This window comes from Bubalus kerabau, chromosome 3 (genome assembly GCF_029407905.1).
Source record: "Bubalus kerabau isolate K-KA32 ecotype Philippines breed swamp buffalo chromosome 3, PCC_UOA_SB_1v2, whole genome shotgun sequence".
Taxonomy (NCBI): domain Eukaryota; kingdom Metazoa; phylum Chordata; class Mammalia; order Artiodactyla; family Bovidae; genus Bubalus; species Bubalus kerabau.
The window spans coordinates 151598018-151622559 of record NC_073626.1 but is presented as its reverse complement, the minus strand read 5'-3'; the positions used below and the strand labels follow the sequence as shown (position 1 = coordinate 151622559).

Sequence of the window (24542 nt, the reverse complement as noted above, 5' to 3'; positions counted from 1 at the left end):
ATCAGTCCTCGGTTAACTCAAACATCTTAAATTGTCCCCTAGCTCTTTCTCTGTATCCCAGAGCTGATGTTCATGTCACTTCTATTCAGCTCTGCCATCCCTACTTCCTGGGTGTCCAGGTCTTTAATCTGGGACCTATTTTGATGAAGAATATTTCAAAAGGATTTTTTTAAAAGGCAAGATCTGCTCACAATCTTGTGTCTTACCTTGACATTACCACCTCCGGGAACGTGGTGAGCATTGTCAAGCGAACCAACTTTAGCTTGGGCCTTTTCTTTGAAATCTAGCTTCACACTTTCAATTTTCACACGCCCACCACCTACGGAGGAGATGAGAAAGGCTTTTAAATGCCTTGCTAACATTAAATCTTCTATTTTGGTGACTAATTCCCCAAAATGACTATAGCAGGTAGACCATGGCAAATCACAAACTTAATGAACTCTACTAACCCTCTGACCATAGATGGGAAAGCAATCTTTTAGAATTTTTAGTCTACACCATTTTCCCCATACCATCTAAGTAAGGTGTTGTTCACTCAGTCATGTCTGACTCTTTGCGACCCCAGAGCCCAGCATGCCAGGCTTCCCTGTCTATCACCAACTCCCAGAGCCTGCTCCAACTCATGTCCATTGAGTTGGTGATGCCATCCAACCATCTCATCCTCTGTTGTCCCCTTCTCCTCCTGCCTTCAATTTTTCCCAGCATCAGGGTCTTTTCTAATGAGTCAGCTCTTCGCATCAGGTGGCAAAAGAATTGGAGCTTCAGCTTCAGCATCAGTTGTTTCAATGAATATTCAGGATTGATTTTCTTTAAGATTGACTGGTTTGATCTCCTTGCAGCCCAAGAGACTCTCAAGAGTCTTCTCCAACTCCACTGTTCAGAAGCATCAATTCTTCAGTCCTCAGCCTTCTTTATGGTCCAACTCGCACATTCATACATCCATCTAAGGCAGTGACATCCTTTTTGTATCATTCCCTGGATTGCTTTACATATTAATTCTTTTCTCTACTCATGGCTAACCTAAAATATCAGCGGTATTTTTCTTATCTATGTAATAAAAACTAAAAATAACACAATGAAAGTACCATGTGTATCCTTTCTCAAACTTGGAGCCTTTTGTCTCTTATTCTTAAGGGAGCAAATTAAATTGCAAGGAAGCACTTCTCTATTTTTCTTCATGGTAATAGGTCACTTATAGGCTAGCAATTGTGTACATATGCGTGATATTGCCACTTGTAAATTTTCAGCACTGATACCTTGACTGATGAAACTGGAGTCAGAGGCTGAAGTGCTAAAAGCTTCCATTTTAATTAGTAGATGGAGTGATAGGAAGGGAATCTTAGAGATCCCATTCTTGTCCAGATGCCATAGGACTAATTTGACACTGATCTGATAATATTGAGACGGAGTTCTGACGATGCCATTTTCTTAAATGTTAATTAGTCTGAAAATTGAGGATCTGCTGATAGATGAGAGTGCCATGAGCCACCCTTCTGTGGCACCTCCATTTCTGCACACCTTTTCAGGCTTGTGAATGCAAGCAGTTCTACGTCGAGTAGGTATCTGTTGTTCTTTAGCTTATTCTTGGGCCTGTCTGCTGATGTCTTTGACCTGGGAAGAATCTGGATTAGATACCTTTACCTGTTTCCACCTAAGAGACTAGCTTTCACTTTCATTAGCAACTTGGTTTTAGCTGTACGCATATTTTTTTTTCATAACGCCAGTAGTAAGCCATGTGATCCTCTATTATTATTGCATCTCTTTTGGGATTTTGATTTGGAAAAAATACCTGAGGGACTCTATGGAAACATGGTAAAGATTTTTCAATTTTGGACTCTTGATACTTATTTACTTCCATAGATGAGAAAGAAAGGGTTGTTAAAACCTCACAGGTCTCTTATTCCTGCGGTGTTTTTCTCATGTGATACCTAGAAATTTATATTAACACCCAATTACCTGGCCAGGGCCCCCTTGAAATTGTATAATGTTACTGGTTTACATTTTAAAAAATTTATATTTATTTATTTGACTGTGTTGGGTCTTAGGGCAGCATGTGGGATCAAGTTCCCCAACCAGGGATCAAGTCTGGGCCCCCTGCATTGGGAGCAGCATGGAGACTTAACAACTGGACCACCAGGGAAGTCCCTGGGTTACATTTTGAAGATTCATTCATACTCCTTCTGAAGACTTAGGATGTGTATGATGCTATTTAACTCATTCCTGTAGGAGACATGAAGCTGTCCTTCCCTCAAAAGATGCATTACTGCAGGGGTGTTATTCTACCAACATTTTACTTGGCCCCATGGGTCTCACCTGTTGGTTGTGACAGGATTAGTGTGATTCATAAAACACAGTTATATTGGTTAGAGGCTAGAGGATACTGAATTTTCAACTACAGATCAACTTTCTTGAGATCTTACTTTTCTATTTTCATAGCCTCTGATAGAAACTGTCTTTTCAAGTTTTATGATTATATATTGTGCCAATATAACCCTATTAAAAATTTTGTTAGACTATATTTTGAGAGAGGGGAAAAACAATGTAATATTGACCCAAACTATATTCAGAAAAGGAAGCTTGAGAAGTCTATTTTTGTCACAGTTCTACTGAAGTGAAGTGAAAGTCCCTCATTTGTGTCCGACTCTTTGCGACCCCATGGACTGCATAGTCCATGGAATTCTCCAAGCCAGAATACTAGAGTGGGTAGCCAGGTAATTTTATAGAACTGTTAGAGAAGCTCATTTGAAATCAGAGATCTCTGCCTTTGGTTCTGAAAAATTCTGGCCCCATTAGGAGCAGTAACTACAGAGGATTATAATCCCCATCAAGCTTCTTATGTTCCAAAGTGAAGTCAAAAGACTAGCTATTTCAATTTGTGCCTCCAGGTGATGAATTGCTTCCTCCTTATTTCCTTCTGAGACATTCCACAATCCAAAGTAATTTTGTGAAAAGCTTGCTATTGTCAAAGATCATTCATTGTGTTAACACGTCTTTGTGAACTTGGTCATCTGATTCATTTATTATGAAGTAAGAGTGAGAAATAGGTGGGAGTCCATGACAATAGCCTTTATGACTCGTAAAACATACACATGATATTTTCTTGTATATAGAAGATTTTTCTGTGCATCAAGACTTTAGGTGAACTGAACTAAATGTATACTTATCATCTGGAATTACAGAGTCCAATATTTTCTTTTGTATTCTGGAAGAAGGTAGGCAGTGTACCCAAATACTTCCATCATACTGTTGACACAGGACAAAATCAGCTAAATGTCTGTAGATATAAGGCACAAATGGGGGGCTGTGAAGATACCCATTTGGGAACATGTCCCTTCTCTCTCATGAATGATAGATGGCTAATTCCAGATAACAATTCTGAAATCAGTAATGAAAATTCCTTATATGTAGTTTCTATCTCCTTGAATTGCTTTATTAACACCCTTTGCCAAAGTGAAGCCCAATTTCTAGACATATTTCCAATACTTATCCATTTTTGAAACCTTTTGTTTTTCAACTAAAAAAATTCTTCTCAATAATCTTTTGGTCAGAAATCTCACTGGGGTCAGTTGTTCTTTTACCTTGTTCTGATAACACTTCAGATTATGATTCATGGGAATAAGATATTACCTGGTTTAATTAAGATGTCAAGAATAGATAGTTAAAATCAATTTTTTGTCCTTCAATGGTATATATAAGTTATGACAAAATAGTCTCAGGAAAATTTACAAATTTGACAATCGTCCATTATTTACATATGCGTGGAGGTGGAATTTAGCAAAAACATATAGTACATGATACTTAGAAAAAAATGACACATAATACATTAAATTCACAAATTAAATAGGGAAAAATCACTAGCACATATGAATATACACTCTACCTTAGGGCACTAGACTTATGAGATATGAGATATCTCATAATAATATATCATAAAATATCATAATATATATTATGATATCCTAAGATATCATAATGAGATATGAGATATCTCATAATAATGAGATATTATGAAATACATGGTTTTTCCAGTAGTCATATATGGATGGATGTGAGAGTTGGACTATAAATAAGGCTAAGTGCTGAAGAATTGATGCTTTGAACTGTGGTGTTGGAGAAGACTCTTGAGAGTCTCTTGGACTGCAAGGAGATCAAACCAATCAATCCTAAAGGAAATCAGTCCTGAATATTCATTGGAAGGACTGATGCTGAAGCTGAAGCTCCTATACTTTGGCCGCCTGATGTGAAGAACTGACTCACTGGAAAAGACCCTGAAGCTGGGATTGAAGGCAGGAGGAGAAGGGCATGACAGAGGATGAGACGGTTGGATGGCATCACCGACTCGATGAACATGAGTTTGAGCAGGTTCCAGGAGTTGGTGATGGACAGGGAAGCCTGGTGTGCTGCAGTCCATGGAGTCGCAAAAAGTTGGACATGACTGAGCAACTGAACTAAACTTATGAGATATTCCAGAAAAACAAGCAGTCTGTGGTCAAATAAGTTGGGGAGACATTGCATTCTGAAGATTCACAATGCTTATTGACCTAGATCTGAGAAATTCAACAGAAAAATAAATTTCTTCAGCTTTGTTAAAAAGCACAATCCTTTTTTCCCCCACATAATGTAGAAAAACAATTTCTTGCAAAACCTTTGAAATGCTGCATTCAGTCCATGAATTACGTAAGAATATATGGCCCAATATTATTTTATAGACTATATATTTCAAAAGAGCTCCAATAAGCATGTTGAGTACATACAGATAAATGCATCTCCTGTATCTTTTCATTTTTAATGTGTCCTAGGATATGTGGCCTGTTTATGGTAACTGAGTTTACTTGTCCATATGAAGATGCCTCAAAATTTCTAATTTAAGTTTCTATTAACACAAGCATGAAGTATCAGGATGTGGAAAGGTCCTTCCAATCAGATATCTCACAGCAACAAAAACTTTGCTTGTCGATTTTTTGAATTCAGTCTAATCTCTCTCAGATTACTAAAAATACTGATTTACCTGGCCTGTGGCGGATGTTCTTCAGAGAGCCACATTTGGATGTCACATGGCTTAGGTCTATCTTCTTGGTCACAATCTGTACCTGTGTGAACCACAGAAAATAGGCTTAAAATAGTTTAGATGTAAATAAGCCCCCAAGCTCATATGTAAAATCTAGAAATATACCCAAACTCACAACATACAACAACATATACACAGACATGGGAAAACCCAATCTTCCATACGTTCTCCCGTATGTTTGGTTGGAAAGAAAAACACAAGTAAAGAAAATCCTAGAAGAGAAGATTTTATTAGTAGAAAACAGATCATGCCACAAAGGGATAGAACTTCTGTATTAAGAAGGCAAGCTTTCCACTCAGAGAAAGAAGCCACTCTGTATTAAACCTTTCCATAAGCAAAGAGCCAAGTGAAGAGGGAAAGTATTCTTTAGAAAGTGATTTTTACATGAAAGTGACCAAAACTGCTCATACAAACAAGAAGTCCAACACTGCTTTAAGATACAAGAAGAAAGCTCTAAACATGCTTTTCTAAAACACTCTTGTCATATTTTGGCTAAATGCAATTTTTATTGCACACCAAATGATAAAAAGATAGCATTTGTTTTTCTTCTGGGTTTTACTGAAATCAATTCTTCTTCTAATATTTGAAAGGGTGCTTTCCAAGCATGGTTCCTGGTTCATTTACATCAGAAATACATGGGAATTATGTAATCTAGCACTGGAAATGGGGCTAAGGAATCTTCCCCAATCAAATCAATCACAGTTGAACAAGTGATTCTTCTCTAGGGGAAAGTTTCAGACTATTGGTTTGGAGGTTGGAAGCTTCTCTAATAACTTTAAAAACCATCCTTTCCTTCATTTATATATTATAGAGGTCATCTGGGTCAATCCTCTGATATTCTCAAAATCACCTATTAATTCCAGGACTGAGATTGCTTCCGTGAGAGCAGTACATGGTGTGTACTTACAGTCAGTGCACCAGGGATGAGGGGAGCCTGTCAGTGTAAATACTGAGCCTGAGGCTCAGCCCTGACCCTAGAAGGAGCCCAGCAAATCTTGCTGGGGTTCTCCCATATGGCACATTTTCATGCTCAGTGGAGCTGCCTTGAACATCAGGCACTTGCTTGTCTCTTTTTTCACTGTTTGACTCCATCTGTGCCCAACCGAGGAGCAAGAAACCAAGAGTTACTAGATAAGCAAGAATTCTGGCTTTGATACTGTATAAATTACTTGAGTCACAGATGGCTAGAATCCGAAGTCTAGGTGATTGGATCTGTAGTATAGTCACCCTATTCACCTTTTTTATTATTCTAATGCTAACAAAGAATCATGCCTACTTTAGCTTGAGTCTGCCTGCTTCAACTCTTCCTCAAATACTTTTGAGAAACATGAATTCATCTTTCTCTTCCTCTCAGAGAATATTATTTCCACCCAATTTAAGAGACAGGGATTAAAAGAAAAAATCAAGACAAAGAGTATACTGGGACTTGAATCCTTTCACTTTGAATTACAGATGAGCCATGCTTCACCAGGTTTGTATTATCCCAACTCTCATGAATAATGAAGCACAAAAGATCGACATTATACACTTTGGATACTTTCATACATCAGTCATTGCCTCAGGAGTAACTCAAATGGAGCTAGAAAAGTGTGTGCTCAGCTGACTTTTGCAAGAGAGCAGAGACAGCATGAGAAAATACCTTAAAGCCAAAGGCCAGCAAACAAATTAGCAGGTGAAATGGGCTTTCCATCTCCCTGAAAACCATGGTGTCCCCCTTTAAAAAGTGAGAAATTCACCAGTGATCTCAGAGGGAAGGATGGAAAGCCCATCACTGAAAATGCAAGGCTGACAAGCTCCCAAACCAGGGGGACTTGTGGCGCAGCAACAAGAAGTGGGGAGTGTGCTGGGAGGTGTTGGGAAGGAGGTGAGAAAGGAGACGAAGTGCCGGCTGTGCAGATTGGCGCCACACAATCAGGACAGCTTCTGACACAAGCTTCTACTTACATTTCCGCCCCCAGCAGAATGTTTGATGTTATCCTTGGAACCACATCTGGACTGAACCTTGCTAAAATCAATCTTCTTGTTTAAAATCCTAACCTAAAAGGAATTGGAAGTAACTTCACTGTGCATTTTCTTTCACAATTCTGGGATAGAATATTGGGAACCAGGGAACCAGAAATGGGTTAGCACCAAAGAGCCTCCAAACTCCTTTCCACTTACATTTATCATTTATGAGAAAAACTAACACTGAAACTTAAAGGCAAATCTATCATGTAAATATGAAGTGTTTTTCTCCTGCACCCCTCACCCCCATCTCCAAGGGCCAGTGCTTGAGAGCCTGATACCCTGGCTCTACGTAGGCTGCTGTAATCTGGAAACAATATAGGAACAGAAAAGTAAATTATCTGTGAGGAGGTTTTCGATATTGTGGGCAACATTGGGACTCAGGTCCCCTCCATGGAAGGTCCAATAGTTCAGCCCTGGTTTCTGAAGGATGTGCCAGTGCTCTCCCCACCCCACCCCCCAACTTCTGGAGTGTTAGCCTGACTGTAAATCACCTGGTTAAACTTGAGTGGACTATGACTGGTCCATGTAGAATGATGAGGTTCACACTGGTCTGGCTGACTGCTACAGGTTAGGGTTCTCACTCATCTGAGGGAAGAAGCTCTGGTTTTCCCAAGATCATCAACAAGGAGACTCTGGGCCTCCTCTACTGGAAGGCTTCATGATTCCCTTGCAGGTTTGGTTTAGTAGCTTTCTGAAAGGCCACTTTCTGACACCTGCTCATAAATAGCCAATATCCTTGACTTTGGTGTGATAGCATCCTTTCCATTTTTACAGGGGAGAAAACCAAGGACTGTTAACTAGCTGACCTGAACCAGGTCATGTACAGGTAGTCCAGATCTGGATTGGGCCCAACAGATTTGAGGTTAGGTGTTTCATTTCTATTTTCAGGAAGTCCAGTGTTCATCTTGAGGACAACAGCAAATCCAGATCTGGAAAGATATTACTCAGGTGTAAAGTAATGTGCAAAGTAATAACTCTTGTAGCTTCTTTCATGCATCTTCTGAATTTTGAATGTTTTGGAGAGCCCTCCAAAACAAGCAATGTAAGAATGGAAGGAAAGGTTTGTTATTTTTTTGTTTGTTTTATTTCATTTTGACTACAAGTACCCCCCAATAGCTAGAGAGATATCACATTTCCAGTATTTTAGGGGACAGTTTATCCTCTTATACATAAAAAAAAAGCAAAATAAATTTACCCTAGATATACAGCTTTCTCAAGAATGGTATCACATCTCTTCTAATTTGCAAAAAAGAGTACAAAATTCAAAAGGACACTGAATCTTGACTATTTTTAACTAGACAAAGCTTAAATTGCAGCGTCTGCCTAACACTGACAAGATAGCTTGTTCCTTACAGGGAAGCATCATCGACAGCTCTCATCAGCAGCCCAAGGGAAGAGACTCTTGTCAAAATCTGAATTCAAAAGACAGGGTGATGTGGCCACTCTTTCGAGCATAATAAATATTCCAATTAAAAAAATGGCAATGTCACAAAGTCTGTATCTAACAAAAAGCATAGTTGTTCTAGGGGTTTCAAGTAAACTGCAGATGCAGATAAACAAGTCAACAAGGGCCATTACATTTCAAACCTCACAGATAAGTTATTCTTAGAAAGCAAATAATTCTGATTTGTTTTTTTTCTAATAGTAATACTTTAAAGTATTCTGCATAAGGAGCTATTTATTTTGGAAATGAAAAAGAATTCATCTAAGCCATTTTTCTAATCCTTGGGATATACAGAGTCTCATATTTCATTTACAAGTTTTAATTTAGAGATCATAAGAGTACCAATCAAGTGACTCATTACCAAGTGATCAAAAGCCAAATGTTAAATCTGACTCACTTGTTGCAAAAATGGAAATTCCAAATTCAGTTGCATAAATTTGTTTGACTCTAATGTTTAATCAACTGTTTGACATTTTTTATGATTTTCCAAAGCAAATGATTCAAACCCAAAGAGGACATATTGCCAGGATTACTTAAAGATGATTCAAATCTTAAATCCTAAAACTTCAAGGCCAACTTCTGTTGCTTTTCTTTAGATTTTCAAGAGAATCATAGATTTTCTCGTAAAAAACCTAACTGGCCTTTTTTGATGGTAGATTTTACTAATCTATGTTTGCTCACTTTGACATGCATTTATAGCACAGCCTTTACATATTTCCACAATTGCAAAAACTTCATAGTATACTGCTTCTGTCTAAAATGAGACAAAGTATGACATTCACCATTTTGCTTAATGGTTGAATGGACAGAAATAAAACCACTCAGGGCTGTGAATGTTTGATGTTCAGTGAGATTTACACTCTAGCTTGACAACTTGTACCTGAGCCATGTAACTCACATTTATGCCTTAGCACAATTACAAACTACTTCATGCCAAACATCTCTAGGATCATTGACAAATAACACCTTAGAGAGTTGATTCCACAAATACTGGCAGTCCTTAGAAACCATCCCACCCACAAAATAGAAAAACAGATGGCTGCTGTGAAGGTTAAAGCTTTATTTCAGATTTTTTTTTTTTTAATCAGAGTTGAGTTTTAACTCTCTGTTCTCTATGGATAAATTGAAATGAAAACTGCTTTCTTTGGGAAGAAATTTTCATTGGACTTTTATTTTCCTAAAGCCCATGTCAAGGGAAAATTACTTTAATATCTTGGAGACTGCCTAAAAAAATATAATGAACTTCTATTTTACAAATGAAATAATTTTTTATATTTATAATATAAAGGAAAAATAGTCAAATAATCATTATCCAACATTAATTCTAACCACATTTTAATCTTTGTTAATTTTTTCCATCAGAAATTTTACCTTCTCTATTAATGCAAAGAATGAGAGACTCTTTCCTTCTGCATATTTCATAGCACAGTGAAATGTATTATTATATCAAGCAACTGGATCATCTTCCAAAAGCTATGCCTTATTAAAAATTCTACCAAATTTCCTATTGCTTATAAAATGAGACAAAATATAAAACTAATAACCAGGCAACCAAGGTTTGCAGCAATACTGATGTTTGAGTTCTCTTTTAATACGTTACATTTTGTCCAGATTGTGTTATAGTCTATACTATAAGGGCCTTGTTTATATTTTCAAGTTCATCCCCATGATGTCTTTATGTTATTATCTCTTGACAGAATGCCCTCACTCCAAGTTGAATATGTAACAGATCATCTTTCAAGGTTCAGGCAAACCAGTTCCTAAGTGCGGGATTGGCAGAAAAGGATTTCATTCTTTTGGGCATATATTGGTGACTTCTATGCAAACATCACTGATTTTTCTTTCATATAAGGGTCTTGTAAGCATGAAGAGTTATAAAGAATAGATTAATGCAACTGAATATTTAATCAGAATTATTTTATTTTAACTTAGTTAATTCTATCTATTCCTCCACTACACTAGGAAAGAACAGAAGAGTTACTTTCTGGATATTCTTGATGTGATTCTAGTTGAATTTTATCACAAATGGTTCAATTGAAACGATCTGCCACTGTACTCTCTCTGCATATAAGCTGAATTGCTCCTGTAGAGAAATGAGTTTTTTTTTTCCTCCCCCAAATGGGGTTACTCTAAGAAAGAGGAGGAATACAAAATGTGGGATATGCTTGCAGGCAGGAATAGATCTCTCTTACTAGAGGTTAGTTGGAAACATGAAACATGAAAAATGAAAGAAAATATAATCCCAATTTTAGTTTTGAGTAAAACAGTTTATAAAACAAAGTTAGTAATCGCGATGTCAAAATGGATTCCTTGAGCAATGGGAATCTGATTTTTTTTTGACATTCTGCTGCTGCTTTTTAAAAATAAAATATCCACATGTCAACTCAAGATAGCAAGATATGGAAAGTAACTTGGTGTCTAAAAGTTGGATTCTGTTCTCAGTTCCTTTACAGTCTGGTGCTAGGCCCTTTAGGCATCCTCTAGGTATGAACCTCAATTACAAAATCATTTCTTTCTTTCCCCATCCAAGGCAGTCTTACACAAAACTGAGTGACATTCAATTGACTTCCCTTCAACTTTATAGAGCATTAAGCTTTTCCTTTGGGTTTGCCTCATTTCTTAGGAATGCTTATCAAGTTTTTGTTTATCCTTGCATAATAAAAACACTTTCTGCCTTTCTCAAAAGTATTTCCTATTCCATAACATTCAATTTTAATGAAAACTATCTACCCTCTATATAGAGTCCATAGACATCATATATTAAAATAAAAATATTATTATATCATATATATTCCTGAAGATTAAAAGTTCTCTGGATAGTGCTCTTCAAATATTCATCTGTGAACAACCTGGTGCTCTGGTCAAAATGCACACAGGTATATAAACATTATAGTCCACTGTGAATTTTAGTTAACACTTACCTACACTAACCAATAACATCTTCAAAACTAAGTATATCAAATATAAACAATAAGTATATTTCAATACACATTTAAACAGAAATAATAGTTTATGTCAAAACAAACAATTCCACAGAGCTCTAAGGAAAAGAACATGGTAGAGGATCCACTTAGGTGAGAGCTCAGTCTTTCTGTATAGGCTGTGTCACAAAGCACAGAAAGTAGAACTACATTGAGAAATACTGGAGTGAATAGATAATGCTGAAAAATTTGGAAATAACGTTTTGGTGAAGAGACATTAAGTTTAGCCATTAGACCCATGGTTACATAGGTTAAGTGGTCTGTCCATGGACATTGGAAGGAAAGTTACAAACACGACAGTCATTGTGACTCATGAAAATTAACATACAAAGAGGTTTATAAAGTTCATATGCCATAACTTCTTGACATTACATTTTTTCTTTAGTTTAAAACTTTAAGATAGTGTAAGGAATATTAGGCCATGTTGGTAATAAACTAACTTTTCAAGAGTCTGTTCAATTGTCGGAAAACAACCTGAGATTCAAGGCTGTTCCCATGTCCTTGTTTGGTTTGTATATGAACAACAAACAAAAAGAGAGTCTATAGGTCTCAGCTTTGTATACCCAAAGTAATAATTTTTCCATAGTTTTTAATAATTAATATTTATGAAGCCTAGCTTGAAAACTTTTCATTACCTTACAAAAGTACTTGAATTATAGTTATTAAAGTTCTATTGCATAAAGACAGAGTCCCTGATTTCAAGGAGCTTTCATTTTGAGATAATGATGACTTTGGTTGCAAAAAAAAATTTCCTGTCAATATTATGTAATATATTTTGGTGAACAGCTTTTCTTCATGCTGGGTTGACTGACAGTATTTTACAATTAGTCGGGTATTTTATTATACTTTTTAATTAGTACTTATTTGTAGCCCTAAGGTGATGCAAAGAAATGGCTTGGAAAAAAATTTTAAATCAAATAAAGGCAGGACACCAGGAGAGGACAAGAAAAACAAACACTTTTGCTTAGATTGTTCAGGCCATGTGTCATGTGTCATATAGTACACAGCAGAGTCTTTGTAAATGATTAAAGAATAAATCTGCAAATGAGAAAAAGATTGAAATAAGCTTATCTTTCTCTGTTTATAAAATTTTTGATTCTGTAAATGTGCCTATGTATATTAATAGCACCTTAGTAGACCTTCACAAAATTGATCATCATAATTTTATATGATAAGAAAAAAATCCTGTTTCAACATAATTTATTAGTTGACTCCAGAATTTATTTTGTTTTTCCCCTTGAATATAAAACTGAAAGCAACTTATTCAAGGTAGCATGTGAAAGGCCAAAAAAGTCGCAGGATATTGCCTACAATTTTATATAAAAAATACAAAAAAGATTCTACTCTACATTTCATTCAATTCATTTTCTTCTTACTCTCTCTCATTGCTTCTATTTCAAAAACACTGCTTTTTCACTCACCTTTAGCTTGCCCTTTGTGGCACAAATATTTATGGAGTCTGTTAAGAGTATATAAAGGAATTTGTTTTACTTTTATTTTTAATTGGAAGATAATTACTTTATTACTTTACAATATTGTGATGGTTTCTGCAATACATCAACATCAATCAGCCATAGATATATATATGTCTCCTCTCTCTTAAACCTCCTGCTAAGCTCTCTCCCTTCTAGGTTGTTACAGAGAGCTGGATTTGGGTTCCCTGTGTCATACAGCAAATCTCTATTGCCTATTAACTTTACTTATGGTAATGTATCTGTTTCGATGGATCTGACCCATAGACAGAAAAAGTACCATTCATTCAGCTATTGTTTATTTTTTTTAATGCCACACATTTAGAGAAACTGGTTATTTTCCTATCTTTGTTTAAATCAAGCAGCCGAGTCCTTAAAACACTAACACTATTTTAAAATTTAGATTTAGATGATTGTAGATTAAGGAGCTAAGTACAGTGAGACAGCTTCAAATTAATATACTTAATAAGATAGCTTTACCTATGCCTTGAGTTAAATTAACCAAGCTTACTATCTATAGTGAATTCAAGATTGCATATGTTCTTACCAGTAGACTGAATTTATATTTTAGCTGAAAAGATTAACTTTATTGCTTTTTGCAAAGCTCCTCATAGCTTCACCTAGCTTATCCAGTCCATTAGGCATTGACCTGCCACACTGAACTGAGCTCTGAGTTGAGTCGCTTTGCCAAAGGAAAACTGGACTTTAACAGAAGAGATAACAGCCATAAGCACACAACTTATACATATGGAAGAGCAATAAACATTGAAATTGGGACAAATAATAAAAGCTTCCCAACGTGGAAGGTTGTTGTTGAATCCCTAAGACACATATATCTTCCATTAGAGATTTCTTCTCTTTATATTTAGTGACTGTACAAACTTTAATACAAAAATAATAATGCTTTAAAAATTAAATTTTTACATACAATCAAACCACACCAAATTTTTTGACAATAGAGTATGTGGAGATGCTCTGAATTATATGAATGAAGGTTGTATGTATCTACCTATTTACTCCCATCTCACTAATAAGAGCTGTGTGACTATTTTTCTCAATAATTATAGATGCCATATGTCTGTTACAAAACTGGGCTCCTACAGAAGATACCGCTATTGTCCTATTCTCTTCAGTGATTCTGGGTTGGTCAAATATCCTAGTACATATAATTTACTATTGGAGACGACATACTACTGGCTTTGATTTCCCCAGTTTATGGATTTTTAACCAGATATTAATAACAAGGGTCTTTGGCATATTATTACTATCTTGATAATTTCTAAGAAACTTTTACATAAAAAATTTTTCTTAGTTGTCTTATAAAGTTGAACCTTTAAAATCCAGTGAAAATCCCCAGTTTAACATGTAAAGAAAAAGAAACTCTCCTCACCCTCTGTATGTGGGAAGACCATACACTGTAAGGAGGCTTTTAGGAGCATAGTGTTAAATGTTGAGTAAAATATGTTCCCTACAAAGACAGTTCAACTGTACTGCATCCAAATTTTCTAATTCATTTTCCTCTCCAGTTTAAATACATTGATGCCATCTGTCACAAAATAGTAGGCAAATATACTCCTATCATCTATGTCTTATCTTGGTGAGGAAACACTTCCCATTTCTCCAACAAAAGTCACTTTATAATTCCACTACTGTAGAATTTTTCCAAGTCATCTGAAGTTGCAATAGGATAATTTTGCATTAGTTTAATACTGGCCTCATGGAGAAGGCCATGGCACCCCACTCCAGAACTCTTGCCTGGAAAATCCCATGGACGGAGGAGCCTGGAAGGCTGCAGTCCATGAGGTCGCTGAGGGTTGGACACGACTAAGCGACTTCACTCTCACTTTTCACTTTCATGCATCGGAGAAGGAAATGGCAACCCACTCCAGTGTTCTTGCCTGGAGAATCCCAGGGATAGGGAGCCTGGTGGGCTGCCGTCTATGGGGTTGCACAGAGTTGAACACGACTGAAGCAACTTAGCAGCAGGGAACAAAAGATTTTCTTCAATTGACATGGTGATTTTGTGGCTAATTTTATTCTTTCTTTAATTTTCTGTGTTATATGTATTTCGGTTCAGTTCAGTCGCTCAGTCGTGTCTGGCTCTTTGCGACCCCATGAATCGCAACATGCCAGGCCTCCCTGTCTATCACCAACTCCCGGAGTTCACCCAAACTCATGTCCATCGAGTCAGTGATGCCATCCAGCCCTCTCATCCTCTGTCATCCCCTTCTCCTCCTGCCCCCAATCCCTCCCAGCATATGTATTTACTAGTCCTTAATTACCATAATCTCTAGGGCAGCACTAGTTCACCTCAGGAGAATGTCTTTACATCAACTTTATGAATTAACAAATATAGGAGAAAATTAAAATTAGACACAGAAATATTCACAGCAAGATATAAAGAAGTAGAGAAAATAAATTTAAGTCTTCAAATTTGGGGGTTGGTTAACTTAATGATTCTAGCAAAGCTGAGGCCAAAACCACTTTTTGTCTTTCGACCTTTAAAAGTCCTTTGAATAAAATCTTTATTGTCGAATTATATCAATAAGCATTTACTTTTTATTCAATTTTCTTTCTAGTTTCAATAAAATATCTTTGAGATAATTAACTCCCTTGTGATTCTAAGAAGAAATAGATTCTTTTAAGTATCAATATTTTCCAGAAGATAGGCAAATAAACCTCACATGTAATTAAGGAAAATATTAGAACACTAGGATATTCACAAAAAGAGAACTGATTTTAAATACACATTATAACTACTCTATTTTAGGAGGTAGCTCAAAAGAACAAAAATGATAAACTTGCAAACTGGTATAAATTTATTTTATTAAACTTCCTCTTTTCAATTATTTATGTATAAATATAAAATAGTGTTACATTTGGATATTTCCAAAAGGCTTGAAATATTTCCTTCTCTTGGATGTGCAAAACTATGATAAAGGCAAGAGTATGAGATTTGGGGAATTATAGGCTTAAATGTGATATAATTTGTTTTGTTTTGTTTTGTTTTTGCTTAAAAAGGTTTCTTATAGCTCATATTTTAATTACATTCTTCTATAAAAAAAGCATTTTTCTGTGACTATATTATTATAGAATGTTACAGTTGTTCTAAAAATGGAATTCTGAGTCCTTCCTCCCTTCTTTGGTTGATTTTTTCTTAACTCTGGACTTTCTTGAACAGAATCATAATGAGAAAGCAGAGAAGTCTGTTGCTAAAGGAAAAAGCAACATTAAATTTTTGTTTTAATGCTGAGTGGGAGTCTTTGACAGCTTCATGTTTTGGCAAGACATTTCTTCTAAACCTGCTGAAAATGTATTTTCTTTGGTGTGAGAGAGGGATACCAGAAATCAGTGGCAGAAGATACAAGAGACAAGTAAAAGAGAGGGAAAAAAAGATTTTTTTAAGTTTTTTTTTGATATATTGAACAAGGGCATTATACTTTGTTAATGTATAAAGGAAACTATTGCTTTCCACTTCTTTTACTCAAGGATGGGTGTTTCATCCCTTCATTTAGAATAAAAGTCAGACTATGGGCATATCAATATCACAAGGGAAACATTAGGTGATATTTGTTTTATCTCCTTCCAGGCTAATTGCTTTGTCCAAACATACAGTGTGAAAGCAATGTTTAGGTTAAGGTAGAACTCAAGCTCTCTGGTTGGAAAAAATATATATAAATGTTTGCTCTGAAGCTGAAGTTAAGAGTCAATAGGTAGAGTTTTACTAACAACTCTATTAACACAATTATTCTGAAACAGAATTTCTTATACCCATGTAGAGTCATCTATTAATTATCAATGTGAAAATCTGCCCTTTGCAATGTTTAGGCAATAGCAGGCTGAGAAACAACTTGGGGAACCACGCTCTGATTTGGAATGAACATGGGGAAATGGTAGAAAATATCATAGGAAATCCTCGAGGAGAAGGAAGGTGATAAAAGTAGTATCACTAAAAGATGGTCAAATGATCTCAAAGCCAGTATCATACCAGAAATTCATACCAGATAATACTCAAATTTATACCAGAAATGAAACTTATATCTCCTAAGTTAAAATCCACAAGTCAATAGAGAAACATTCAAACAGGATCTATTAGGTAATCAACTAAAAGATTCTCCTCTACGGTTAAATCAATTTTTATCTAATAATAACCAGAAGGAATGGACACGGCATATTATTTACAATATATTTTATAAGGTAGCTTTCTCAGATAAGATCCAAACTACTAATAATAAATCACAACCAGTAATGCTATAAAACCTCCATCTCTCTTTTAACAACTGTAAGCCTGTCATGTGAGGATGGCAACACAGTAAGTAACGGGGATTTTACTTTGGCAGCAAATACGTGTGTTCATATGATTCTTACCTGGCCGCCTTTAGGCTGGTATTTGATGTTGTCTGTGGATCCAATTTTGGATTTGACATTCTTCAGGTCTGGCAGTGGTTGGTTGATAAGCCGAAGCTGTTTGGGAGTGGCAGGAGATTTCGGAGGCGTGCGTATAATGGCGACTTTCTTCTCACTGGGAACCAAGATGGCCGACTTGGGGGTTCCCGGTGTGTGAGGGGTCCTGGGGTAGCTGGGGGTTCCAGGAGTGCCTGGGGTGCGTGAAGAATAGCTTGGTGGGGTGCCAGGAGTGATGGCGGTTGATCCAGGGGTAGTGGGTGTGGAAGTGCCACTTTTTCCTGCTCTGCGAATTGGCTCTGACCCTGTATTAAAACCGAACCCAAACCACAGTGTCAGAAAGTTCTCCCCCGAGACATCCCTTTTCCCATCCATTGTTAGAACTTATAATTCATCTAATTTCTAAAGGGTTTAGGATATTTACGAATTACAACAATGCTTGAAAAGGTGAGAATCTCGTATTTTTAGGTTCACAAATTGATGACCTTCTTTTGAACATGCATTGCTATCAATGTGAAGATAATACTTGGGTTTTCCTGATTTATTCTGAATTTTCATTATGATATGTCAAAAATATTTTCTACTTGCATGATCATTAAAGCATATGGATCTGCCTTTAGTTGGAAAAAGAGTCTACATTTAATATTCTTTGTGGACTCATATAAACTGAAGACTCTTTGAATGATGTGTGGATTATTTATTCCTTTGTGCAGAAAGTTTATTCCAAGATCCAGGTGGATATACAACACAAAACAGTGTATTTAGATCACATGATTTTGGCCTGTGTAGAAAACTATTTAGCTTAAAAAAATCTAGCTCTCTCTTTTGAAAAGTGGGATGTTGCAATTTATTCACAGTCAATCTTGTACCTGATTGTGTTTTATCCCATACTTTCAGTATTAGTTTGCAGTTTGGAGTCAAATCAATAATCCCTCACTGTCTATTATACAAGATGCTGTAAGATGCATTTGTTTGCCTCAACTTGATGTTACCCTCATTTTATCATTTAACTCTTTCCCCCATTTTCCTATGCTATGTTTCTCTTTCATATTATCTTTTAAAATGTGTGCTTAAATGCCATTTCAAATGCTTTTTTAAAAGAATAATGATATAAAAAAGAGGACACACCTTAGGAGACTCTCATTAAAATAGGAGATTCTCACCTTTTCAAAGAACTTTTGTGAATACCAAACATTTGATAACCAAACATGCGCATACACAGTAGATGCAGCTCTTGTTATTTCTTACTCAGTAATAAGGACATTAAGGCTCATTTACCCAGATGACATTAAATTCTAAGACAGATATGATACTCAGCTTCTTAATATATGTTGAACTTTCCTCTTAAATTGAAAAGTCTTTTCTCTTAAATTAATGCATTGATTCCAATAATAGAATACTGACTTACATTGTTTATATTATACAAATTCTCTCACTTTTAAAAATATTTTATAGAAAGGGCATGATTTTTAGTTTTTACTGCTAAGTATGTAACTCTGTGGGGCTTTCCTGGTGACTCAGTGGTAAAGAATCTGACTGCCAAAGCAGGAGATGCAGGTTGGATTCCTGGGTCAAGAAGATCCCCTAGAGAAGGAAATGGCAACCCACTTCAGGATTCTTGAAGTGAATCCTGGGAATCCCATGGACAGAGGAGCTTGGAGGGCTCAGTACATGGGGTTGCAAAGAATCGGACAGGACTTAGTGACTAAATGACAGCAATGTAACTTTGTAAAATCAATGAATCTTCTAGAAATTTTGAGGAGGATAAAGATATAACTCATCAACTTTAAAATCAGTAAAGTAGAAGGAATCCTAGAGTCACCTGATATAATTCATCATCAATGTAGAAAGTTCTTCCTGAGAAGGGGGACAATTATAAATAATCTTTGCTTAAATATTTACAAGGAGTAAGCTTAAGTCTGCAGACAAAATAAATCTACCCATGCTCAGTCTCCTGGAGAAACAGAACAATTCTATTCCTCTCTCAGTGAACAGTTTTCACATATCAAAGGAAAGTTGCCCTGTGTCCTTTTGGTCTTTTAGTAGAAGGGAAAGACATAGGTGAGGCTTCAACGGAAAATATGAAATGGGATTTGAGAAGAGTAAAGTGATAAATTAGTGATTTTTATTGCTTTCCACAAATATGACATTTCAAGACCAGGGTAATACAATCACATTCAACTTGACTTTTTGTAGATTCCTGGCTACAAAGTTTGTTTATGGGCCAAGGTTTTGATCTTGGTTTGAGCCAGTGAGTATGTTCTGAAAAATCTCTTCAGAAAACTTATTTCTCCCTCAAATGTATTCTCCATCATTTCATCTTTCTTGAATATCTCAGGTCTTCTGGGGAGGGGGATCATACCTTTATTCTTTGTCCCTCTACCTAGCACTGGTGTCTTTTGTTGGGCCTGAACACAGCAGAAGCTCAACATATTTTCTTTTTTAATGTTACGAACTTGATTCAAAATTTCTCTATGTATGGAGGTACTTTTTACTGTAATTGAGGCTGAGTTGAAGCAATATTCCAGATATACATAACAATATTAACTAAAAGAAATATTTAAGAGTTATTTTGTGACTCAATGCACATGAATCTGAGCAAACTCAGAGCTAGTGAAGGACACAATAGACTGATGTACTATATACAGTCCACGAGGTTGCAAAGAGTTGGACACAACCTAGCGACTCAATAGCAACAAGAATAAATGGCTTTATGTTTTGAATATGTAAAGGATGAAGGTTCTGTGTTATATCTGGAAAATGAGAAAAAATCAGTCACAAGTATTAAGAAGCTCTTAATACTGCTGTTCAATAGATATCAATCCATTTTTATTGTAATAAATTATATTCTAGTCATCAAAAATGAAAAATGTGAGTGTTTCCTATGTGTTCTGAAATAGAAAAGATTAAATCTAAGTTACTAAAATGATTCAAAAATATTTATGAGTTACTCTATTACAGTTTGTTCTTACTTATCTTGTCAATTCTACAATGACAATGTCTTTCCCTCCCTTTCGGCTAAATAAACTTCTTGCATAGCATTCTTTCAAATCTTTTCAATAGCAGTACAAAATGCTAGAACATTCCCTTGTGCAGTTAAGGAATAGTAGTGTTAGTTGCTCAGTCGTGTCCGACTCTTTGTGATTCCACAGACTGTAGCCTGCCAGGCTCCTCTGTCCATGGGATTCTCTAGGCAAGAATATTGGAGTGGACTGCCATTCCCTTCTCCAGAGGATCTTCCCAACCCAGGGCTTGAACCTTGGTCTCCTGCAGGCATATTCTTTACCTTAAGGAGATGAGATGGGAAGAGGCAAATTGCTTGTTCTGCTAATTGTCCCTATGTCTTTTAGCTATTGCTATGTAGGGATAAAATATTATCAGAGTATCAGTTATGTTCATTACCAAATAATACAATGCCATATGCTTATGAATGTAAGTAAAGTTAAAAAGTCAAAACAGAGTTGGCTCAGGACATAAAAAGCAATTTCTATAGAGGTGGACACGACTAAAGCGACTTAGCATGCCATTTTAAAAGCAGAGCACAGTGGCTTAAAGTTGGGATTTGTGTGAGAAAGTGCCATTTTGCTTCCATAGCAACAAACACAAGTGCAGTTCAAGGTGCGCCTTTGGGGAACACTTGGTGCCTTTGTGTTGGCTCAGCATCCCTGGGGTTATTGTTGATGCCCAATTCTAACTCCAAATATTTGGAGTTAAATTCTCCTCTCTGAAGATAACTCACTCTTAAAGGTTTTCTTTGCTAGTTCATTTGAATACTTTATATGCGTTAAGGTGAAAAGAGTTTTAGTGATTTCAAAGTATTCCTGGCATGTATTTCAAATGATATTAATGCTTCATGAATCTAAATGTTTTGGGACACAACTGCTCTCATTATAATAAATACTTTCATTATAGGCAAAAAAAAAAAAACCAGTTTAAGTCATACAAAATAGCCACATTTGGATTGCCCACATTGTGGGGCAATTACTATTAAAGACTTAAAAAATAAGTGCTGAAATCAACTGTAATGTGATAGTAGTAGCAATTTCCACCACTTTCATAGGGATTTTAAATGACAGATATGCTATTCTCCAAATGTTTCTATCATTTTGTAATAGTTTCTAAATGACAGGGATACTATTTTCTGAGTGACTCTACAGAACAATTCCCTAGTACTAAATAAATATAGAGAAGACATTAAGAGGACAGGTTGTGAATTTATCAGTAGGCTGAAAACCAAATTCAACCACTTATTAGCTGTGTAGTACTGGACAAGTCTTTAAAAGGTCAGTTTGCTCATCAGTAGATTTAATAAGGTTGTTAATACCTGACCATCAGCACTTTAATTGAATTGACTGAAAAATGTATCTTAAGATTTCAGCGTCTATAAATGATTAATAAATAGTAGCTATTTTTGTGGTAATAGAAACACATTTATGAAAATAATTTGAATTACTAGATAGTCTTGGTAGTAACACAGTATGTAAGTGAGTAATGATTGGAGCATTTTTATATTCTTTACATAAACTGTGATAATTGCTGAGCATTACATTATGAAATCAAAAGAAATTGAGACTATCGCACAGAACATGCTATGTTTACAGCTTCACTGGAATGCAAAGTCAAAGTCAAAGTCAAAGGGAAGTCGCTCAGTTGTGTCCGACTCTTTGCAACCCCATGGACTGTAGCCCACCAGGCTCCTCCGTCCATGGGATTTTCCAGGCAAGAATACTGGAGTGGGTTGCCATTTTCTTCTCCAGGGGATCTTCCCGACCCAGGGATTGAACCCAGGTCTCCTGCAATACAAGCAGACGCTTTAACCTCTGAGCCACCAGGGAAGCCCCTATTCTTACCAAATTGAGCAGGATTCTTGATTTTGATTGTTGATTTTTCAGTTAGTTTTTATGACTTGGTATTCTAATAAAGGTTAAGCTTTCATATTTAAAAAAAACTCTGACTATTGCTTTTCTATGCTAATTAGTCCTTTTGAATTATCTTTTTCACTTTAAACTTGAAAGAAGAGAAAAACAATCCTGAAAATGACTTAACTTCAATCCTATTTAACCAATAACAAAGTAGTATATATTCATTTTCTCCATCAGTTGTTTTGACTCAAATAAGTGTTTTGGATGCACTGATAGTCTGAATTTCTGATTCTTAGGGCAAATATAATCCGATGTAAATACAGGCTGTATTTGAAAATGTAAAATATAAGTATGTTATAAGCTACTCCACTTAAGGTTTAAAAACTGAATGAAAAGGAAGCCAAACCAAAATAAACCTACGAGTGGTCCGCCGCGCAGAAGAGGAGATAGAACTGTTGAGAGAGAAGGAGTTCTCATCTCTGTCTCCTGAGACACCTCGGCGAGGAGGAAGGATGGAGGAAGGTCTCGGCAGAGAAGAGCGCTTCTCTGGGCTCTTGGTAACTCCATCCTGATTGGAGAAAACAGAACGACGTTGGGTTCCCGTGAATCTTCATATACAAAGAGGTTATATCGCTCTGGCTAATTATCCTCCTGGGCCAATAGAGGAATTTCTTTTAATCCACACTACTGACTTGTACATATTTAATAAGTATTTCTGCTTTACAACTTAGAAAGAGTTCAGAATACAAAAATATATTATTTTGGAGTGAATGCTAAAAATTGACTGTGAAATTCAAAGTCTAAGTGATAACATGAGTAAAACCGTGCTGAAGTAGTCTCCAGGTAATTAATAATTTTACTGACAAGTCTTCATCAGCATGATACTGTATCACTAAGAAAGGACTGGCAGAAGGGCACTGCACGCACAGTATTTAACTATGATCACTCCTGTATATAGTGCACTTATGTGACAAGAACGTTAAGCACTTTACATTCATTGATTATTTAATTTTTATCCCAAAATATTATATGCATTTTAGAGCTGAGGAAACAGGTTTCAACAGTTTATGTAATTTTTGTAAGAATCACTGAATTGGGATGTAGCAGATTTAGTATTAAATCCTGATGTTTCTGATGCTGAGCCCAAACTGTCTATTATATTTTATGTAATTTGGTATCCTTAGATTATATGTGTCATATGTAATATCAAATACATTTTGTTTGTATTTGAAATTTTATTAAATATAAAATAATAATTATGTACTGTATATCTTACAAAAACACAACTTCCATTTTTTAATGATTAAGCTGTTTATAACTATTGAAACATTTAATTGATATCAGTTTTTTAATAGGGTATATTGTTTATATGTCAAACACTTTAGGACTGAAACTCTTGGCTTTCAGACATTTACTGAATTGCGTCCTTCTCCCAAATTATATTCCTTTCTGCACCTTTGGTTGGCTTGCTGCCTTACCTTGTTCCCTGATTCTGAGTATGGTAAGCGGTCTGTGGAGCCCGCTGAGGTGGGCTGTATGAATAAACTGTCAGAAAATGTAGCCCTTTTAGTCGCGCTAGGGCAGGCTGAGCTGCATCTTGGGGACTTTGTGCTACCCTGTAAGGCAGGAATCTTTGACAAGGTAGAGTTCTAGCCATGGAAGAAAACAAACAAAAGCACAAAATAAACCAAACTATGAAGTAGAAGGAAAATTAAAAAAACATATAAACATATAAAAAATTAAATGTCTACTTTTAATAAGAACACATGATAAATGGTTATAATCAATGACAGACATGTATATTATGTGAGAACAAGAGATTTTCAGTGAATACCTCTTTTTAACTGGAACTAAGAATATTCAGAAAATGAGAATATAGATTAAAATATTATTTATAAATTCTATGTATAAGGTCTCTGGTTAAGCCATAGAACTTATAATGATACCATATTTGGAAAATATCTTGAGACTCTACTAGAATGATTCCTTTAATAAACACAGCACTTAAACGGTATATATAATCAATATTTTGATTGCATTTCAAGAACTGTAGAACAAAGTATATTTCAATAACTGTCAAACAAGTATATTTAAGGCCTAATAATGGAAAATATATTTTTAAGCTGAGAAAATGTATTTTTAGGTTGTCTACACTGATTCCATCAGAAAATTGCAGATTTTAAATACAATGAGTTCATTTTATGAGTTAAATGCACACCAGGGACCAAGTTGTACCACAGAATTAGAAACATTTTTATGTTAATAAATCACACATTTTCTATGATGTGTTATAAATTCTAAAAA

At 35.7% G+C, this 24542-nt stretch overlaps 1 protein-coding gene across 7 annotated transcripts in view; it reads right to left on the bottom strand.

Annotated features, from left to right (window-relative positions):
- The window catches only part of MAP2 (microtubule associated protein 2), a 133478-nt gene that overhangs the window by 3878 nt on the left and 105058 nt on the right, over nt 1–24542 (bottom strand). For 3 of the 7 annotated variants that reach the window (XM_055573326.1, XM_055573324.1, XM_055573325.1), the window contains 4 exons: nt 22659–22806; nt 17341–17681; nt 5009–5090; nt 207–319 (listed from right to left, as the gene is read on the bottom strand). In XM_055573326.1, coding sequence (XP_055429301.1) covers nt 207–319; nt 5009–5090; nt 17341–17681; nt 22659–22806 — 684 coding nt within the window. Of the gene's footprint in view, nt 1–206; nt 320–5008; nt 5091–7012; nt 7106–17340; nt 17682–22658; nt 22807–23716; nt 23888–24542 lie in introns of all 7 variants that reach the window. The other 4 variants (XM_055573319.1, XM_055573320.1, XM_055573322.1 and 1 more) reach the window with 3 other exon arrangements.